Consider the following 19613-nt stretch of genomic DNA (forward strand, 5'->3'; position numbering starts at 1 on the left):
TTCCGAAACCACTGTACCTCTTGAACGATCGCCTTGATTGGGATTGAAGGCCCAAAGATTTAGCCGTAGCCTTACTTTCTTTAAAACGTTCAAGTGCAGCATCCGCCTTCTTGCCAAAGAGTCCGGAGTCATCAAAAGGCAAGTCCAACAGCGTTGATTGAACATCAGGGGAACATTCCGATGACTTAAGCCATGCGCTCCTCCTAGTGGCAACAGAAGATCCCATGACTCTTGCTACTGAGTCAGCTGTGTCCAATCCACTCTGTATCACCTGACGCGCTGCCGCCTGGGCATCCAAAAGGACCTCTTTAAAACCAACCCTATCCTCCTCTGATAGTTTTGGGGCTAGCTGCTTCGCTGAATCCATGAGCGCATGAATATAGCGTCCCAAGAGGCAAGTGGCATTCGTAGATTTGAGGGCCATGCTGGCCGAAGAAAAGACCTTCTTGGCCGACTGATCCTGTTTTTTAGCCTCCCTGTTACTCGGGACCTAGGGAAACGAACCTGCAGATTTCCTTGAACATGCCGCCTGAACCACCAGACTCTCAGTGGACGAGTGAGAAGTTAAAAATTCGGGGTCCCCCAGAGCTGCCCTATACCTCCTGGCAATGGTTTTCCAAACTGCCGGAGCAGAAAAGGGCTTACGCCACACCTCCATCACTGGCTCTATGATGGCTTTGTTAAAGGGAAGTAAAGGCTCAGAAACAGTAGTGGGAGAGTGCAGCACCTCCGTTAAAATGTTCGGCTTGAATTCAGCTGAAGGCAACTGCAGATCTAAAAGTTCAGCTGCTTTTCTTATGACCGCATGGTATGGTGCCACATCCTTTGAAGGTGCATCAGAAGGAGGAGTAATCTCCCATTCAGGAGACAAGTCCAGGCCACTAGCCTCCTTCAACTCCTCAAAAACATCATCTGACTCCATGAGCTCCCCTTCTTCTACCTGGTCCATTAGGTATCTTTGCTCATCCAACACTCTCTGAGCCTCCCTCCTAGACCTGATTCTTAAAACCGGCGTCAGTGGCGCCGTGATCGAATCCGATGGCGCCGGTGCCGGCGTCGAACGTGGATCCACAGGAGCAGCCAGCGTCGAGCGAGGTCGAGTCGGCGCCGGTGAAGAAGGGAGCGGCGTCGACGTCCTCGGCACTGGTAGATGCCAAGACGGCATCGCCGGAAAAAATGACATGAAGGGGGCCTGAGGATAGGCTTGAGGAACCCCCAAACTGAAGGCCATAGGACCCAAAGGTGCACCAGAGGGGTACATGGCTCTGGAGAATACCCCGTACATTGCATTAAGATAATGCGTGGGGTCCTGACCTGGTCCAGGGAACGCAGGATACTGTTCAGGCATCACCGGACTCGGGCCAACCGGCGCCGACGGTGGAATCTGCGGGGTCGAAGGCTCACCCAGAACTGGAAGCTCCTCAACCGGAGCCGGAGATGGAACCGGCGTCGGAGATGGAGCCGGAGCTGGAGCCGGAGAATGTTCCGGTGAAGCCACAGGTGAAGACAGGCCAACAGGTGAATCCGGAACGGGTGAGGGAGATACAAAGTCCTTACGGCGTCAAGTGGGCGACTTCGATCCCGGAGCCGTACTCTTATCCAAGTGACGCCGAGAGAATCTTCTTCTTGTGCTTCCTGGATTTGGAAGCATGCCCGAAGTCGACTTCGACCTCGATCTCGATCTTGACCTCGTCCTCGACTTTCTCCGGCCTCTTTTCTCTTTCTGCATTCTCGCAATGAAGAGCTTTGCTTCCCTCTCCTTGAGAGCCTTGGAACTCATCTTGCGGCAGCAAGAACATCCCTCTACATCATGTTCCGATGACAGGCACCATATGCAGTCGTCATGTGGATCCGTAATGGACATATGCTGCCCACATTCACAACAGGGTTTGAATCCTGACTTCTTTGTCGACATTTTCACAGAAGAAGACAAAGAGAAGCAGTAGAAAAAACAAAGTAACAGTGAAGCTACAGATAGAGATTCCCGAAATCCGTTGGCGTTGACGGCGCGGAAAAAAGGGAACTGACGTCATCACGCCGACGAGGTCTTCTTATGGAGCCGGTGACGTCAGCGGAGTCGCGAGCGGAGCCGTGTCTCTGTGACGTCGTCTTCGACCTCATCGGTGTGGACTGCTACAAAAGTTTCCGAATGTTGCTGGCGCAGGGGATATTCACAAGGTGAGGAATCCACTGGCAGATGTATCCATCAGAAAGCTGCTGCTAAACGGACATTAAACAGAACTCAAAGATCCTCTGTATCCTGTGTCCTTAGGGAACTCCACTGGCTTCCCGAGGAACAGAGGATTATTTTCAAGTCTACAAGCATTGTGTTCAGGGTCCTTCAGAATAATGGACCTGTACTATTACAACATAGAGTGAAAAGGTATGCTCTGAGGAGGTCTCTACGTTCTGCTACCACTAATCACATTCAGGAACACAGGTTTCAAAAGGTTCCACAAGGTGGCCGAGCCTTTTCAGTCAAAGCTGCTCAGTTGTGGAATAAGCTTCCACCTCCTCTGAGAGCACACATGGATCTGAAATTTAGGAAAACCTTGAATACCTGGTTGTTCCAGAAACAGTAGATGTTTGTACTAGTGTCTTACTCTTCACTTTTTCTCTCCCTCTAAATCAACTCAATGCTGCAGCAACAAGATACTAGCCTGGTCACAATGCGCTCTATAAATGCCATAAATAAACAAACAAACGGCCAATGTTCTTAGTTTGTGAAGGCAGGTCAAAACCTTTAGATGCACACAATAAGGAGCTATAGAGGGAAATAGACCCAAGTCGCCCTCCTCTCAATCAATAATCATCTACACAGGCTTGGGTCTCTGAAGGTAAAGTCACCATGAACTGAGGTTCAAACCCTATAACATTAGGTGTTTCGTACTCCCCACTTTTCTCAATTCGAGGTAGTCACCATCAGCCATCCACCTTCAATTTCTAATTTATAAAACCTAGGTCAAGAATTTTACTTAAGGCAATCCCACTCAAGGACCTCTCAGTGTAAGAACTCACATGTCAAATACACCGGGTGTTTCTATAGTCCTAAAAAAATGTGTGAAGAAGCAAGATGACACCTCACGTGCGCACCACCAATTGAGCTTGCTGATAGGTACTCACCAGCTCTGCCCACTTTTATCATCATTGGTTGTCATCTTGCCCCAAAAAATAAATAAAGTGTCCAATTTAGTCGCATCTTGGTATGTGATTTTTTCACTATTTACACTCACAATTTGGTTTATTTCTGTGGACACTTTATTTATTTATTTTTTGGGGCAAGATGACAACCAATGATGATAAAAGTGGGCAGAGCTGGTGAGTACCAATCAGCAAGCTCAAGTGGTGGTGCGCACGTGAGGTGTCATCTTGCTTCTTCACACATTTTTTTAGGACTGTAGAAACACCCGGTGTATTTGACGTGTGAGTTCTTACACTGAGAGGTCCTTGAGTGGGATTGCCTTAAGTAAAATTCTTGACCTAGGTTTTATAAATTAGAAATTGAAGGTGGATGGCTGATGGTGACTACCTCGAATTGTGAAAAGTGGGGAGTACGAAACACCTAATGTTATAGGGTTTGAACCTCAGTACCAAAACCTTTAGATGCCTTTTCAATAATCGTGTTTTGGTGAAGAGACTATGGGTATTGGCACCTGGTAATCTGGCAAAGTGGCTAAAAGTAATCCAATTCTGGGGTTCTCAGAAATAAATGTCTTCCATCTTGGTCATCATCTGTTGTAAAGTCCATGTGTGCCAGTGATAGAGCCATATTGGCTGCTTGAGGTATCTGTGCCGGAGAAGCAGCCTAAGCCAAAGGTTCTATATGTTGTGGTCTAGGAGATGTTACTGGAAGTATCCTTTGCGGGGTCTGATGACTTGACACAACTAGGCTTTGTGTTTTATATCGAATAGTCTATAATAATCTGACCTCATCAACTTGAGGTCCAGTACCAGAGTAATTGGGACTTGTATCCAGGTTTTGATATTGTTGATCATCATATATGGTTTGTATTCTTGATGAGACTACATATGTAGAGGATGTGCTTCTTCTTCAAAAGTTTTGTTTGATCTTAAATATTGTGGTCCAACTTGTAGGGTAGCAACTGGAAATTCTTGGTCGTCTTCATATTCTTAGAATTTCAATCTCAACTGGCCAGGACTATATACAGTTCCAAAAGGATCTTTGTTATGGTACCCTTCAGTGTCCAAAAGTCTCTCAAGTGGCTCCTGCAAGATTTTTATAGGGGACATATGTCTGGGCATGATCTTTCATGGCACTCCTGACTGAATAAATGCTATTTGTGTAGAAGCTTCTTCTGTTGCAGATGAAGCTTGTGGCGGTAGAAGTCCCCTTGACAGTGATGTTGTCGACGGATATCTCATTGTTGCTAATGCGGTTGACAGGTGTTGCCTTTGGTCTCAATGACAGGGGGGCTGTCTACAGTTTGTCCATAGTCTGTTTCACTGACGGCTATGTGTCCTTGATCCTCTCCGTTCGCATTAACACGAGACTCGTATACGATGCCCTCAACAGTGTCGCCAACGAAGACTTTTGTGCGGATTTCTCAGTTGAGATTACCCGTCAACTATTATTTACTCGGCGACATGTGCACCTTTATCAACAACAATAGTTTCAATGTAGGTTAAAGGAAAGCCGATTGCGACAAAGGCACCTTTGGAGAAGGAGCTCTGGACTGAGTGTGTAATTTCTTTGGAGAGCACGATTCAAGTTGGAGCTTCTGCTTTTTCATAGCATGAGGTACCTCAGGAGACCTGCTTCTATGTTTATGTTTTTAGTCTTCTGTTTCGAAGGAGATGTATCTTCTTCATTTGTACCCGTTTCAGAGACAGGTTTTTCCTTAAAATTAGACCTCTTGTGGTTTTTAGATGAGTCTTCATTAGAACCAGTCACCCTTTTCATTTTTGAAACAAAATTAACAACCTTGCCTCTCTATAATCTCAAGTCTTAGATGAAAGTTTGTTGCATATCCTGCAGCCTTTAGGCTTATGGGATAGATAAAGGCAATACATAGAGTCATAATGAGGGTCATCAGTATATAATATCTTTTTCGTACAAGAGCCACAGAGTCTGAACTGCTCTCTTTGGATGAATCATACATTCTGAAGTAGGAGATGAATGAAAGAAAAGTTTCTGAAATCCTGGAAAAAATTCTTAAAATCAACTAATCTGAGGAAATGTGAGTGACTCCCTTCCCACATAACATGCAGTACAATTCTGAAAGGATGGTAGCATCTCAGGCTGTGGTTTTCAATCTGATTGTCTCCGATTGGTTGATGTTTGATTCTTTTTAAAATGATGTGGCTGGGCTACTTAACTGTGGTAATAGCCTCTTTTAGCCTATGCTTAACATGGGACTGCTGTTATAATGGTACAGTGGGAGTCCCCACTAGGAAACTGGGATGACTCACTCATGTAAATCTATGAAAAATTCAATACTAGAGAAGTTTCGATTTTTCATTACATGTAACTAAATCCTTCAGCCAGTCTTCCTTTGTGGGAATGGTCTATAAACAACATTTTAATTTACACCAGGTGTTGTAGGAATACCCACATTTTATTCATTTGAACAATTCTATTATATTACAATTTGTTCAGATCATTTGAAAAGTCAGGACGAGAAAACATTTGATTGCTGATTTAAGGTAAAATGATTTTGAGTACATATGTACATTTCCTTTTTTAAACACATTCTTAAAAATAGTCAGTGACAAACATTTTACTAGCTAGGTTTTGTAGGAAGAGCAAATTGGCAGAGTGACACATTTCACTATTAGTGCAGAATGCTGAATACATAACTTTTCTCCCCACACTAGGCCCCAATTGTTTTTCTTTTGCTGACATTGTAAGCAGGGTTGCACAGTTCGAGAGAATTATATCATCCATTAAAATATATATTCTTTAAAAACATGATGAAAAATATATTTACACCTTTCTATTTCACATTTGTACCAACAGCAACGTTTTGGTCATGTTTGTGCAATATCACATATCTCAACAAAAACATACAGGTTGAATTATTGTATCTGTCTACATATCAGAATATATTGTTCTGAAACAGACATGTTCATTTCAGACAATTAAAAGACATGGTCTTTTTAGAGATGTGCATTTTCCAGTGAGACCTTCTTGCTCCCACAACGAATGGCAACAAAGAATTAATTTCTGCATAGAGTGCTTAGAATCATTTCCACCTTCATATCTTTTAATTCATCTCTGAAAAATGTTTAACTCCGCGCATGATACATCCTGGTTGAAGGGACTGCCTTAAAACAAGGGACTAAAGCGATAGAGGCTTCTTTAGAGTATGGCGGATGTGAGATACCCATAAAAAATTGGGAGATGTGCAGTTCGCTCTATTTAGAGTGTAGGCAGGGGTATGTATGCACTGCAGATAGGGCGACGGGACACGGGTATACTCTCTATACAGTGCAGACAGGATATCTGTCACTTTTTGGAAGATATTCCGCATTTGCCAAGCTCTGAATAAGCCACACAGACTTTGTGGTTGCTTCGTTCAACTACAATGATGTTATTCAATTATTTGCAGTGCTCTGACTTGAAAGTTAATTCGAATCTCGATGCAAATTTGTGAGGCACTCAGTGCAAAAAGCCAACAACAAACTTTTCAAGGCAGTTATAAGATGAAATAAAATGGCAGACTTGGAGTTGTTTGGTAACAAACATGAAAATTATACATTCCTTACATGTAAACAATTCAAGTAACAAAAAACAACAACTTTGGATCCCTTTTGGAAACACTATCAAGCATGTTATAGCTATTTCCATTGAGTCTCTATTGTACTCAAAGCAGTTGCATGATGTTCAGGCAATATGTGATGATCAAAAAAATCCTTTCCGCAAGGCCTTATTTTTCACCATGGTGAATTTGCTGATAAAAACCCTTGCAAAATGTGGCTCGACGAGGAACTGATAAGTCTTGACCATAGAAGGAGGAGGTTCGGCAGCAGTAATGTTGGGAGCAATCTGTGCGGTCAAGGCAGTCAGGACTAGATGATGAGATGCCTTTGTGATATAGTCCACCAGTCTGCTGTATTGTTGCTCAGACAGCCTTTCTCTAACACCATCCACCTGAAAATGAAATATAAGGATGTTAGTCCTTTTCAATTCTGCAGCTATAATTTGCTAACATCTGGCGTAGTGGAGAGCATGTGGGAAAAAGCACAATTGAATTCACTTTATTGTAAACACAAGAGGCTGCACTTCCACAATGTCTTTATTATATTTCGTTACTATGATGGTTATTCTCAATTATAAATGTTTATTGGGTTCTCTGAACATCCGTAAAGGATTCTTTATGTTTACTGTTTTATAGCACGTTTTTCGTTGTTAAATGTTTTCATCATCCGCAGCACACGATAGTATTGTCACTCTATAATCTTGGCATCGATTTCTAACTCTTTAGGCAGGGTCCTTTTTTTGACTTTTGTTTTATGGCATAATCACTCATTGTAAAGTTTAGTGACATGTATGCATTTCTTTGTTTACATTCCCCTGATGAAGGGCCAGATGGGCCCGAAATGCATTGGGATCATGTTTATTAGATGATATGGAGCGTATACAACATTACCATTATAGCATCTAACCGTATGGATCATTCGGAAAAGTTGTTCAATAAATTTGGATACTAAGCATCAACCTTATCTCAGTTCAACGCTTTGTTTACAATTTCTAAAATAATTTCAGCACATGCTTGAAATGGTGTGCCCAGAGGGACGTTGCCTGTGATCAGCCAGCGCATGAGAATCACTTAGTCTTCATACACTCCTAGGGTTATGAGAGTGATACCTCAGTGGCACCCAACAATTTTCTCAATTTCATCACTTGCCAGGTCTGTGCACGATCCAAATTCTCTTTGGATTATATAATGTTCTGACATGCTGCCTAAGGACTACTTCAGAGTGCTCAATGAAATGTGGATTAATGTGCTAGTGTTTTTGATTACACAGAAGATTGACATCTATGTGTAGACCAATGTTCATCTGGATAGAGCTGATGGTCAATCAGAGGTGGGCGACAGCGGGGTAAAGAAGCACTTACCACAGGAGTTAATGTAAGTGTCGGAGAATAGATCCACCTAGTTGGCATTTCGGGACATGTGCAGGGAGGGCATGTAGTAGCCCTTTTGTCCAACCTGAGATTCCAAGGGAGGTACCAAATGAGCTGGGATAAATAGCGAAGGTCATGCATCAATGCCTGCTGGTCATGGGTACCATTAGAAGAATCAGTATGCCGGGGAAGTGTCTGGCGGGTGTGGATGACTAGGGGGGAGGCAAGACTAAGCCTACAGAGACGGGAGAATCTTTAAGTGTCCTAATAAGGAAGAAGGATTAATCTCCAATGTGGAAGTTCAATGATATAACAAGGGAATGACAATATACCATAAAAGTGATGTACCTGAACCAGTGCTCTTCTAAGGATACCATGTACTGGGATGACCAGTAAAAATAAGTAGAGTGCATTAGAGCAGCTAGTATTACATTTCTGTGAACCCTTGTAAAAATGTAACTCTATTGTGCCATTAGCCAGAGTTCTATCATTAAGATCAGTTTTAGTTTTCTATTAGTAAGAGCTGTTGCATGGTGGAACATTTCAGATCTTATGTGACTGCTGGCACCAGTTGGATGCAAAACAACTTCTAAACCCCTAACTCAGACTAGAGCAGAGTCTTAATCATAAAAGGTTCTCACTCTGCGCATTACAACAGGTCGAATATCTGTGGCCTCTTGAGTTGCGTGAAAAGATGGTGCATAACCTTAGGTTTGTTTTTGATTAGCAGATGGACTGCTCTGATCAAATAACCAAATTGACTTCCACCTGCTTCTATCATCTTAGATTATTCAGAAAGATCCTCCTGTTGCTTCCTCTTAAGTCTATTTTTGTAGTTTTGCAGGTTATTTACTCGTGCCTTGATTACTGTAATGCCCTGCCAAAAAAATGCAAATACCCACATATTTGACCCTGCCTAAATATCAATTGCATAAACTGCAGATCATGCGAAATCTGGCAGCGAGAATCCCTCTTGGACTCTCTCCTTGGAACCAGATGTCTGGTCAGCTAAAAGGAATTCACTGACTGCTGAATGAAAAGGGAGTACAATTCAAATGCTGATGAATCTGCCGCAGGGTGATGTATGGAAACACATTTCTGAGTAGGATTATCTTTGTTTGTCACCTTTCCCGAGACTTACGCTCTTCTTAGTTGTCCCTAATATACGCAAAGCTCGTGCTGGTGGCTGTGCCTTTTCTTTTACCTATTCTTTCCTATGGAACGCTTTACTGCAATACCTTTGCTTAATGTTTGACCATTCATCTTTCATAAAAACCCTCAAGACTTGGCTTCTCACTAACTAATCTCTGATCCTTTGTCCCTTTCTGTGTGCACTTTGCAACACCAGGATGCCCGTGAGTGTAACACAGTGCTTTACAAAACACTTTTTAAAAAGTAACAGATAGTTGTTTACTGTTTGTTTGTTATGTGTCAGAGAAGCAGACAAAAATAAAAATAAAAAAGGGCAGTAGACATCTGCGGGGGTTCTGCGGCGATTTAGCCAGTATGGCTTCGGCTGTGTGCCCTGAGAATCCATAGGGCTACAAAGCGATGTCTTGGAACCTAAACGGTGTAAATGACAAGATTAAGAGAGTTGCTGGGCTGTTCTATGTTAAGAGGTAACAGCCTGTAGTGGCAATGCTGCAGGAAACCCATTTGCGGGGAACCAATTGCTCCTTCCTGGGTAGGCATGGTTACAACAGTGTGCGCCACTCGGGCTACTCACAGGGCTCTCGAGCAGTGGCCATATTTTCAGTCATTCCCGCTAGGATACACAAAGTAGTAACCAATGCACAGGACAGATTCGTTATGGTCTAGAGATCACTAGAGGACCGCAAGTGGAGTTTGCTTAATGTATGTTGCAAGCCATCCCAGCTAGATTCCACCCTCTGCAAAATCTCACAGCTCCTGGCAGACGCCTTGCCAGGGTTAACAGTGGGGGAGCTGATTTCAATGACATCGTACAATCCTAGCTTGATTCAAACTACACCCTCGGGTGGAACCATGTAGGCCCCCGACTGGGCAAATGGATAGATGTCATGGGCTTGGTGGACTTGTGGCGCAGATGCCACCGTGAGGAACAAAAGTTTATCTACTTCTCTCCCCCACACTGTATCACATCTATACTTGACTAGTTTTTAATCCTCTTGACAGACGCTGGAGAGATCATGACTCCTGTATATTTCCCAGGGTGGCCTCTGACTATTTTCCAATTGAATTTACTATCAGGCACACTGGGGGGGAGAGGGGACTTAGCTGTCTGAACCCCGGGGCTGCTGTACAGCTTTCGAAGATCACATGTGGAAGGACAAGTTAAATACCTTTGGGAACACCTTATCTGGTAGAGACAAAATCTAGTGCAGATTCCTTACCTTTGAATTACCCAGCCGTTAGACTGGATCCGAAAGATTTTTCTTTGAGCAATACCCGAGCGTCACGGTAGATGGCATTGGTCTACTCCGCGTGACAGCGGCGTTGTCCGTGCAGGACGTGATGTCCGGGTCACCTATATAGGTGCCACCTTGGCACGCTGACGTCAGTTACTTTTCACGACTTTCCATGCCTGAAACGCAGAGCCATGAAGAGTACTTACATTGGCGTGTATAAAAACTAGGGCCCTGAAAGGGTATAACCTTGACCCTAGAAACTTGTCAGCAGTGCAGGGAGGATGGGTGGGTTGGGAAGGAATCTGCAGCTAGATACTGTCTCTACCACATAAGGCGTTACTTAGGGTAAGTAATATGTCCATCTGACAGAGACATCTAGCTGTAGATGTCTTACCTTTAAATAGATTCCCAAGCAATACCATCCTCAAAGGAGGGGCTGCGGACACGTTTCAGACTAGAAAACCCTGCAGGACCAAACAGGCAAAATGGCCATCCATGCGGACCTGACTGTCCAGACAGTAATGCTTGGTAAACATGTGCATGGATGCATATGTTGCTGCCTGACAGATTTCCAGGACTGGGACTTCACGTGCTAACAGTGGTATCAGCTTTAGCTCTGGTGGAATTGGCTTGTACTCCTTCAGGAGGCTCCTTCTTTGTCAAAGCTTAACAGATTTTGATGGAGAGAAAGATCCATCATGAGATGGCTCTTTTCTTCACTGCCCTACCTTTCTTCACACCAGCATACTCCATGAAGAGTTGTTCGACAAGGCGTAACTCTTTTATGCGGTCATGGTAGAACGACATCGCTCTTTTTGGGTCCAGACGGTGAAGTCGCTCCTCTTCCTTAGAGAGATGTAGAGGAGTATAGAAAGTGGGCAAGGTGATTAATTGTCCCACACAGAAAGTTGTTATGATTTTCGGAAGGAAAGAGGCTCTAGAGCGAAACACTGACTTGTAAGGGAATAGTAACAAAAAACGGGGCTTAGAAGATAGAGCATGCAGCTTGCTCAACCTCCAAGCAGATGTGATTGCCACTAAAAAGGTTGATTTTACTGAGAGCAGCCGGAGGGGGGCAATTGTGCAGGGGCTTGAAAGGAGCAAACATAGGAAGGCACAAACCAAATTAAGGTCACACTGAGGCATAATGAAGGTGAAAACATGTAGAAGGTCTTTTAGGAACCTAAGTACAATGGGTGACTTAAATAAAGTGGGTTGGTCTGGCAGCCTCAGGAAAGAAGACACATTCCCTTTCAGGGTGTCCAGAGCAGAGCCCTACTGGGTAAGGGTCAAAATAAAAAGCAAAACATTGGAGAGGGAAGCAGAGAGAGGGTCGATAGACTTTTCTGTACAATATATATATTACACATTTTTGCCACCGGTAGGTGTATATCATCTTAGTGGAGGGAAGCCTGGCTGCCAGAATAACATTACAAACTTCAGGAGGAAGGCCGAAAGTTATCAACTGCTGCAGCACAATCTCCATGCAAGAAGGCGTAGAGTTGAAAGGTTTGGGTGGAGAACCCCCTCCTCCTGCTGCGACAGAAGATCCCCCTGAAGGGGCAGCTTGATCGGAGGATCAATGCTTATTTGTAGAAGCTCGGGATACCCGTCCCTCCGTGCCCAGTCTGGAGCCACAAGGATGACTAGGGTCCGGTCGTTCCTGATCTTCTTGAGAACTCTGGGCAGGAGTGGTATGGGCGGAAAGTTATTCAGGAGGCCACACCCCTACTTGAGACGAAAAACGTCTCTGAGGGAGATCCTCCTTGGAAACTCCAACTTGTTAAACTGCTGACATTGCGTGTTCTCTGCTGAGGCGAACAGATCTAACCAAGGCTCTGCTCACTGCTGAAAGAAACCATGCGTCACGTCTGGATGGAGATGCCACTCATGATGCGCTAGCCATCTTCAGCTGAGGTAGTCTGCCCTGGTGTTCAGAGAGCCTGACAGGTTTCGAAGCACTAGGGAAATGCCTTGTTGTTCTAGCCATGTTCAGAGACCACGACCCCACTCGGCCCTGTTTGTTGCAGTACCACATGACAGTGGTGTTGTCTGTGAACACTTGAACTAGCCTTCCTTTGATGGAGGGTAGAAAGGCTTTCAATACTAATTGGATCACTCTGTGCTGCAGGATATTGATTTAGGGTCCGGATTTCTCGGTGACCCCAGTCCCCTGATCTCCACCTCTCCCAGATGGCCGCCCCTTCCATAAGTGATGCATCTGTCACTATAGTGAGATCTGGTTGGGGAAGGGAGAGGCGTTTGCCTCTGGCCAAATTGTGGTTCGTCAGCCACCACTACAGGTTTTGTGCAGTTCCCTACTAGATCTAGACCAAGTTGGATAGATTCCCCTGATGCTGCGCCCTAGAACTTCAGATCCCACTGCAAAGTTTGCATACGCCTTCTGGCATGTGTCTCCAAGGAGGCCATAAGAACCAGCAGCCTCAGAGTCATTCTCACCGAAATCCAGGATAGAAGCTGAAACATCAGTATCATAGCCTGAATATCCTGGACTCGACACTCGGGAGGATAGGCCCATACTGCACTGTGCCCAGAAGAGCTCCAATGAAGGGAGTGTCTGAGTGTGACTTTGGCACGTTGATACTGAACCCCAGCGAATGCAGAAGGTCAGCCACAGTCTAAAGGCGGATGATGACAGCCTAAAACTTGCAGCCCTGGTGTCCGTAGATGAGCTGCGAACACCGCCATTACCTTGGTGAACACCTGAGGGGCGCAATAAGGCCAAAAGGGAGAACGGTGAATTGAAATTGCTCGTGACCCACAGTGAATTGCAGGTAACGTCTGTGGGCAGGCTGGACGGGGATGCGAAAATATGCATCCTGCAAGTCCAATGCTATCATCCAGTTTCCTGGGCCCAGGGCAGACAAGACCTAAGCCAATGTGAGCATCTTGATATTCTCATTTATTAGGAAGTAGTCGAGGGCCCGGAGGTCTAGGATAGGACGAAGGCGCTTGTCCTTTTTTGGAACCAGATAGAAGCAGGAACAGGAACCACATAATACTTCTGGTGCCGGAACCCTCTCTATGGCTCTCTTGGCCAAGAGAGCCATGACTTCCTCCTGGAGCAAAAGTAGATGATCCTCTGTCAGCCAGTCGGAGGATGGAAGTCTGTGGAGGGGGATGGTCTTTGCATAATCTGGAGAACCCCCCCTGTCCTAAGTAATGTTTTGCCAGTGTTGGAGGTGATTTTGGAGATTGCCAACAACTGGATGCCCATGTTTTTGAAGGGCAAGACTAGGAGGATTTGAAGACAGAAGCTGCCAGGAGGGTGGTGGCTTGTTTGACCTTTGGCTACAAGATCCACGGAGTAGGAACGAACCACGCCCTCATCAGCGCAGGGGCTGTGGAACTTGTGCAGCTCTGTGGCTGGGGTATGGCTGGCACAGTTGAAAGCTCCTTCTGTAGCCACAAAAGGAGCGAAAGGCAGACTGGGGACTGGAGGCAGCTGAGAGGCCCAAGAACTTGACCGTAGCCCGTGATTCCTTAAAGCACTACAGCACCGTGTCTGCTTTATCTCCGAAGAGATGGGTGCCATCAAAGGACATGTTCATGAGCAAAGCCTGGACCTCACCCGAAAAGCCGGATGTTTTCAGTCAGGCATAGCATCTAATGGCCACCGTTGTGGAAATCGCTCTGCCTAGCAAGTCGGTTGTGTCTAAGCCACATCAAATGGCAAACTTTGCTGCATCTTTCCCGTCTGTTACAGCTTGTGAGAAGTTGGCCTGGGCCTTTTTTGGGACCCGTGGCAGCACTTGTGCAACCATTTCCCACGGAGAGTAGGAATAACGGCCCAGTAAGCATATGGTGTTCACCGATCACAATGCAAGGCTTGTGGAAGAAAAATATTTCTTGTCCCAAGTATCCAGCCTCTTGAATTCCCTGTTTGGGGGTGCAGCAGGGAGGTAGAGGCTTGGACTACCAAGCTCTCGGGGGTCGGATGGGCAGTGAAGAGGTTTGGGGTGCTCGGTTCAGGGCGGTTGCAGCGGGCGATTGCACTGTGAACAGGAGTCCCTGTGCTGGGTTTGGACCACGTTCCCAGAAGGATATGTGTGGCAGCTTCATTAAAAGGGTGCAAGAATTCTGAAGAAGAAGCTCCCGGCTGCAGCACCTCGGTAAAGATGTTTGTCTTGACTGTCACTGAGGGTAGCTGGAGGTCATGGACCTCAGCCGTCTTACGCATCACCACTGCCTAAGATGCTCCCTCCTCCATAGCCACAGTGGGGGGAGAAAGCATGCCAGTATCTGGAGAGGTATCCAGTCTGCTGGCTTCACCCAATTCTTCATATCAGTCCATGTCCTGTTCATAAGGCTGATCTTCTAAAGGGTTCAGCAACCCCTCCCATTCTTCTCCCAATCCTAGCCCACCACAATAGGGCTCAGGAAATGACCCTTTACTAGTTGGGCCTGTCGGCACCGGAATCGGCATCGGTCAAAGTGGTACCAGCTCCGGGTTGTTGGGGATGAGAATAGTGCTAACGCTGCAAGTGGGCGCCGGGAGCAACAGCACCGGGATCGGCGTCTGGAAAGGTTGCAATGGAATGACCGGCTCTCCTCTTGGTAGACATATAATGAGTATTTGATTGATACAGTGCACTGGCCATAACTAATGGCGGTGCTATGCAAATGGGTTTCAGTCTCCGCATCCTTCCCCTTGTTGCCACCCTGTAATACAGACCTATGGCCTAGATTAGGGTAAATGGGGTTTTGTCAACACCCTTTCCCATAGATGCAGAAAGCATCAGGGTTGCCCGCTTTCAACCCTGTCATTCGCGCTGGTGATGGAGCCCCTCAGGGAACTATTTGCGTTGATGCCAGAATCTAAGGGTCTCACTGTATGCAGACAATATGCTGCTATATGTCAGGATCCTAAGGTCACAAGGACTGTGTATCATGATCGATCACTTCCGATATCTCGGTGTGACAATAGCTTATAGCCCGCAGTGCAGCTGGGACCTTAATATACTTCCACGAGTGGGCATTCTTATCATTCTCTATAATGGAGCAGGACGGCCCTATTCAAAAATTATTTCCGTATTGTTTCCAGTATGTCCTGCAGCACTACCCTCTCATGCTCCTGTCATCTTTCTTTAGTGACTTCCAGTCCACCATCAGTGCCTATATTTGGGTGGGGAAGACACCCTGGGTTAAAATAATATTCAAAAGTAAGGGATCCCCTGCTACACTTTGGTTATTGGGGCAGGGAATAATGTAGAATACAAAAAGAAACCCCGCCTATCCTTCAAAAATGTTACTGGTTATAAATCCCTTTTTCCCTTCGATATGTTCTGTAGATTTGAGCCCTTCATGGCCGCTTTTAGGACTCTTTGGGAGAATACACTCTTACCTTCAGCATGTAATGGATTTCGAGTGGAGTCTTAGCATGTGGTGATCCGGAGGAAGGCGTTTCATTCTGAAACATGCAATGATTACAACACAAAAAGCCACAACAGTAAATAATAATCCAAATAACAACTGGATGGACAAAAATTGCCAATTTTGTGGAAAGAAAATAGGATGTGCTGACCTAATGAAAGATTAATCTGTTATTATTCTTAAATTGATGACAAATTGAAGACAATTACTTTTTTGTGTAATATTGAACTATCCATTTTTAAATATATACACAGATTGAGTTACAGAGACACTTTTTGCAGTATTGAGACCCTTTAGTATAGTTATGATGCTTTTTATGTAGATGTAAATGAATGTCTTTAGAGAAGTGAGAGTGAGTGTGTGGTTTACATGTCTGTGAATGAATGAGTGACTATGGTTTTTTTAACAAGACAATATTTGTGTTATCCCGGAGACTTGGAATTCAAACATTTGTTTAAGTTTATGTGGAATAATGGTGCTGCTTTCTTTTGATATGGATAAAGTAATATGATATTATGTACTGAGGAAATAACGTACTGATTTTGTGACAAAGTCTTTCTTAGCCCATGGCACACTTATTCATTTTTAGGATTTATAACCAGTAAAAAATGCTAAGGTTAGACGGGGGTTTCTTGTTGTAGAAGCACCCCAGATGTCATTTGGGAAATGTCAGTTGTCACCTTACGAGCCAGATCTGGGATGGGCAGACGTTAAATTGTATAACTGGGCAGCTCCGTTGATACCGATAGATGATTGGCTGCACAGAGACAGACACGACTACGCTTGTACACTGGAGTTGGAATCGGTTGAGGCTCATGGTATCTTGAACTTGTTCTACTCGATAGCTCTGCCACATGCCTTGCCCCCCCTACCCTCCCCAATACCAGACTCCCATTCCTTTGCTGGCATGCTGCCCTTAGGCATATTAAATGCAACCAAACCTTGATAGTTGCAACCCCCCTGTAGCGAGGTACATTGCTGGTGCACACTGCAAATAGGAATCTTGACCCTGGGAGACGTTTGGAACAAGAGTGCCTTGAAAGCATTTCACTGACTTGGCGTCTGAATTTCAACTGCATAAAACTCAGTTCTACAGCCATCTAAAATAGAAACATTCCTTCACCATATATATTGAGCACCTGACAGGACTGCCAGATATTAGCTCCTGGGGACTCTGTGTAGTCCTGGACAGGCTGGGTAAACGGGGTATATTGCAACTCTAAAAGATTATTGTGAATAACACACCAGACCAGTTTCAACAACTTCAAATTGCCTGGGAGAGAGCCCTGGGGTGCTAGACGATGCAGACTTTATAGAGGTTAGGACGGTGTCTAGTGTGCTAGCATTCTCCATGTTCCTCAGACTCATTCAATTTAAGTATTTCCACAGATTCTATTTTGACCCAGAGCGGCTGTGGCGCATGGGCAGGGGTGCCCAATCAGTTTGTTTGAGGTGCATGGAGTCACCTAGCATGTTCTACCATGTGATTTGTGAATCCAGTGGTATAGGCGTTCTATCAACACTGCACTGGAGGAGGTAGTAGACAGATTTGGGCCTGAAGGTTGTCCTGTTGGGTCTAATTGGTGATTTTGGTGGTCCGCATAGCGTTCTTTCTCTTGTGGCACCGGGATACATAGTAGCCAAAGGTGACATTGCCCGGCACTGGGGTGGAAGTGAACCCCTCACAGTTGCAGACTGGACACGCAGAATGGATAACTGTGCCAAATTGTAAGAGTTTTTGCATAAAAACAGAGGAGTCAGTAGGAAATATGCTAAGATTTGGCGGCCCTGGCTTTATAAGCTTCTACGATGTAATTTTTGAACAACAGTGGAGGAAGTTGGGTTTCTCTTTAGTCCAGTCACTCTGTCGCTACACTATCACATCATTCCTTTGATCTGTACTATTATGAGATGGACTGTCCTTAACAGAGTTTTGTATTTTGTTGTTCCTCAATTGTAAAAATCAATAAAAAAGAATTTTCAACTAAGAATAAACACTGCCACAGATGCCCCTAGTATCCACGAATATATATTGCAATCAAATTCTTGGAATCCAGTTTATGACAAATGAAATACGTAATGGTAAGGTACCAACACACAGTAAACACAGTTGTTTTGGGATCATGTCTCATTGACATGCTTGCACGCTGCCTATTTGTATCCCTTAATTCAAAACAAATATAAATTACCTCCAAATCCGATGGCACCCGCTGCTGCTTCAGCTGCACCTTTAGAATGTTACCCTCGGTACAATCCTCTTCACAGTCTATTTCGGTGACCGGGAAAGCCTGCTGTTGAGTATCTTCACTGATGCTGACCACAAAGAGCACCTCTGATGTCAGCAGCAAGCACCCTTCATACTCCTGACCTGAGCCGCTCACAATAACAACATCCAGCGTCATATGAACTTCAGGCCTTCCAAGGGAATGTAGCATTTTCCTACAACAAAAGAAATGTAATAGTTACTACATGTGAATAAAAGTAAGTAGGACTCCTTCTTATTCATATTTGATGGGAATGTATTTTATTGGGCCATTCTTTCTTGTACTAAGGGTTCTTGGTAATTCGTTTTTCCATCCCAAAGTGACACATGTTGGGAAATTCCCCATGCCATAATGAGTACTAAAAATAGTGTTTAAATCGCATGCCTTCTTGAACTTTTTAATTAGCCTCATAAGAAAATTACTTATTGACACAAGTTGCTTTGGATCAAATCTCATTTCTCAACAAAAGAACTTGTAACTCATTGTACAATTCTACAAAGAACGGACACCAACATGCAATGCGGGCACTGACTCAGGTGCCATCCTACAAATGCCAGCCAAGAATTGGGGTAAGAATACTGCAGCATTCTTAACACAGATACTAAAGACATAGATATATGGCCACTGGGGAGAACGGCCCATTCAGCTTGAAGTGGTAAATTTAGTATCCAATTTAGTGTTGTGTTCTTTTTGCCTGCTGTCGTATTGCTTTTGGATTGCTGCAGTTCGCTAACCCACCGAAGCTTCAGATATACTCAATACAAACCTTGTCCCAATGTCACAATCAAGTGAATATGGTCACAGATCGCCAGATACTTTCCTAAACAGTTCGCTGAAAATGATCAGGGAATGTGTTTCTACAAGTTACAGGAGGAGTTGATTCGACAAGACTGGAAAGACTGTGAACAAGTACTCTATGGCCATTTATTGCAAACATTTGACTTCTAGCACTAACATCTTTGTTTTTGGCATTATTTATTGAATTTTTCAATTTAATACTTGCTATGTCATGACAAGTATTCTAGCAGGCAGAAAAGTGGATTCAGAAAATTACATAATCTTGACTTTGCCAATGAGAGGAATAGTTACAGTCACAAAGGACTGCCTAAAAAGCATGGGTCAAACATTCTCCCCTTCTTTGGTGTAATGAACAAGTTACTTACCTTCGGTAATGCATAATCTGGTAGAGACTCTATCTAGTTGCAGATTCCTTACCTTTAAATTTCCCAGGTGTCAGGCTGTATCCGGAAACTTTTGCTGAGCAATACCCCTTGTGTGCGACGTTGGGTGGCTCCATTCAACTCCGTGTGAAGTCGTCTGCATCGTTAGCGTCGGTTATGACGTTGCAGGGCGTATATAGTAGCCACAAAGGCACGCGGATGTCAGTACTTTTCGTTTTTTCCACACCAGAAGCGCAGAGCCACAAAGTAACTGATGTAGTCATCTGCAAAACTAGGGCCCTGAAAGGGGGGAACAACC

The 19613-nt window shown here is 44.6% G+C and overlaps 1 protein-coding gene across 1 annotated transcript in view; it reads right to left on the bottom strand.

The window, feature by feature from the left end:
- Window positions 1-5557: 5557 nt before the first annotated feature.
- The window catches only part of VPS13B (vacuolar protein sorting 13 homolog B), a 2934705-nt gene continuing 2920649 nt past the window's right edge, over window positions 5558-19613 (bottom strand). The window contains exons 61-62 of the mRNA XM_085605186.1: window positions 18060-18309; window positions 5558-7111 (exon numbers count right to left, since the gene is read on the bottom strand). Coding sequence (XP_085461312.1) covers window positions 6863-7111; window positions 18060-18309 — 499 coding nt within the window. The 3' untranslated portion in view covers window positions 5558-6862. The remainder of the gene's footprint in view (window positions 7112-18059; window positions 18310-19613) is intronic.

The sequence above is a fragment of the Triturus cristatus genome, chromosome 5_1 (genome assembly GCF_964204655.1).
Source record: "Triturus cristatus chromosome 5_1, aTriCri1.1, whole genome shotgun sequence".
In the NCBI taxonomy this organism is placed as follows: Eukaryota; Metazoa; Chordata; class Amphibia; order Caudata; family Salamandridae; genus Triturus; species Triturus cristatus.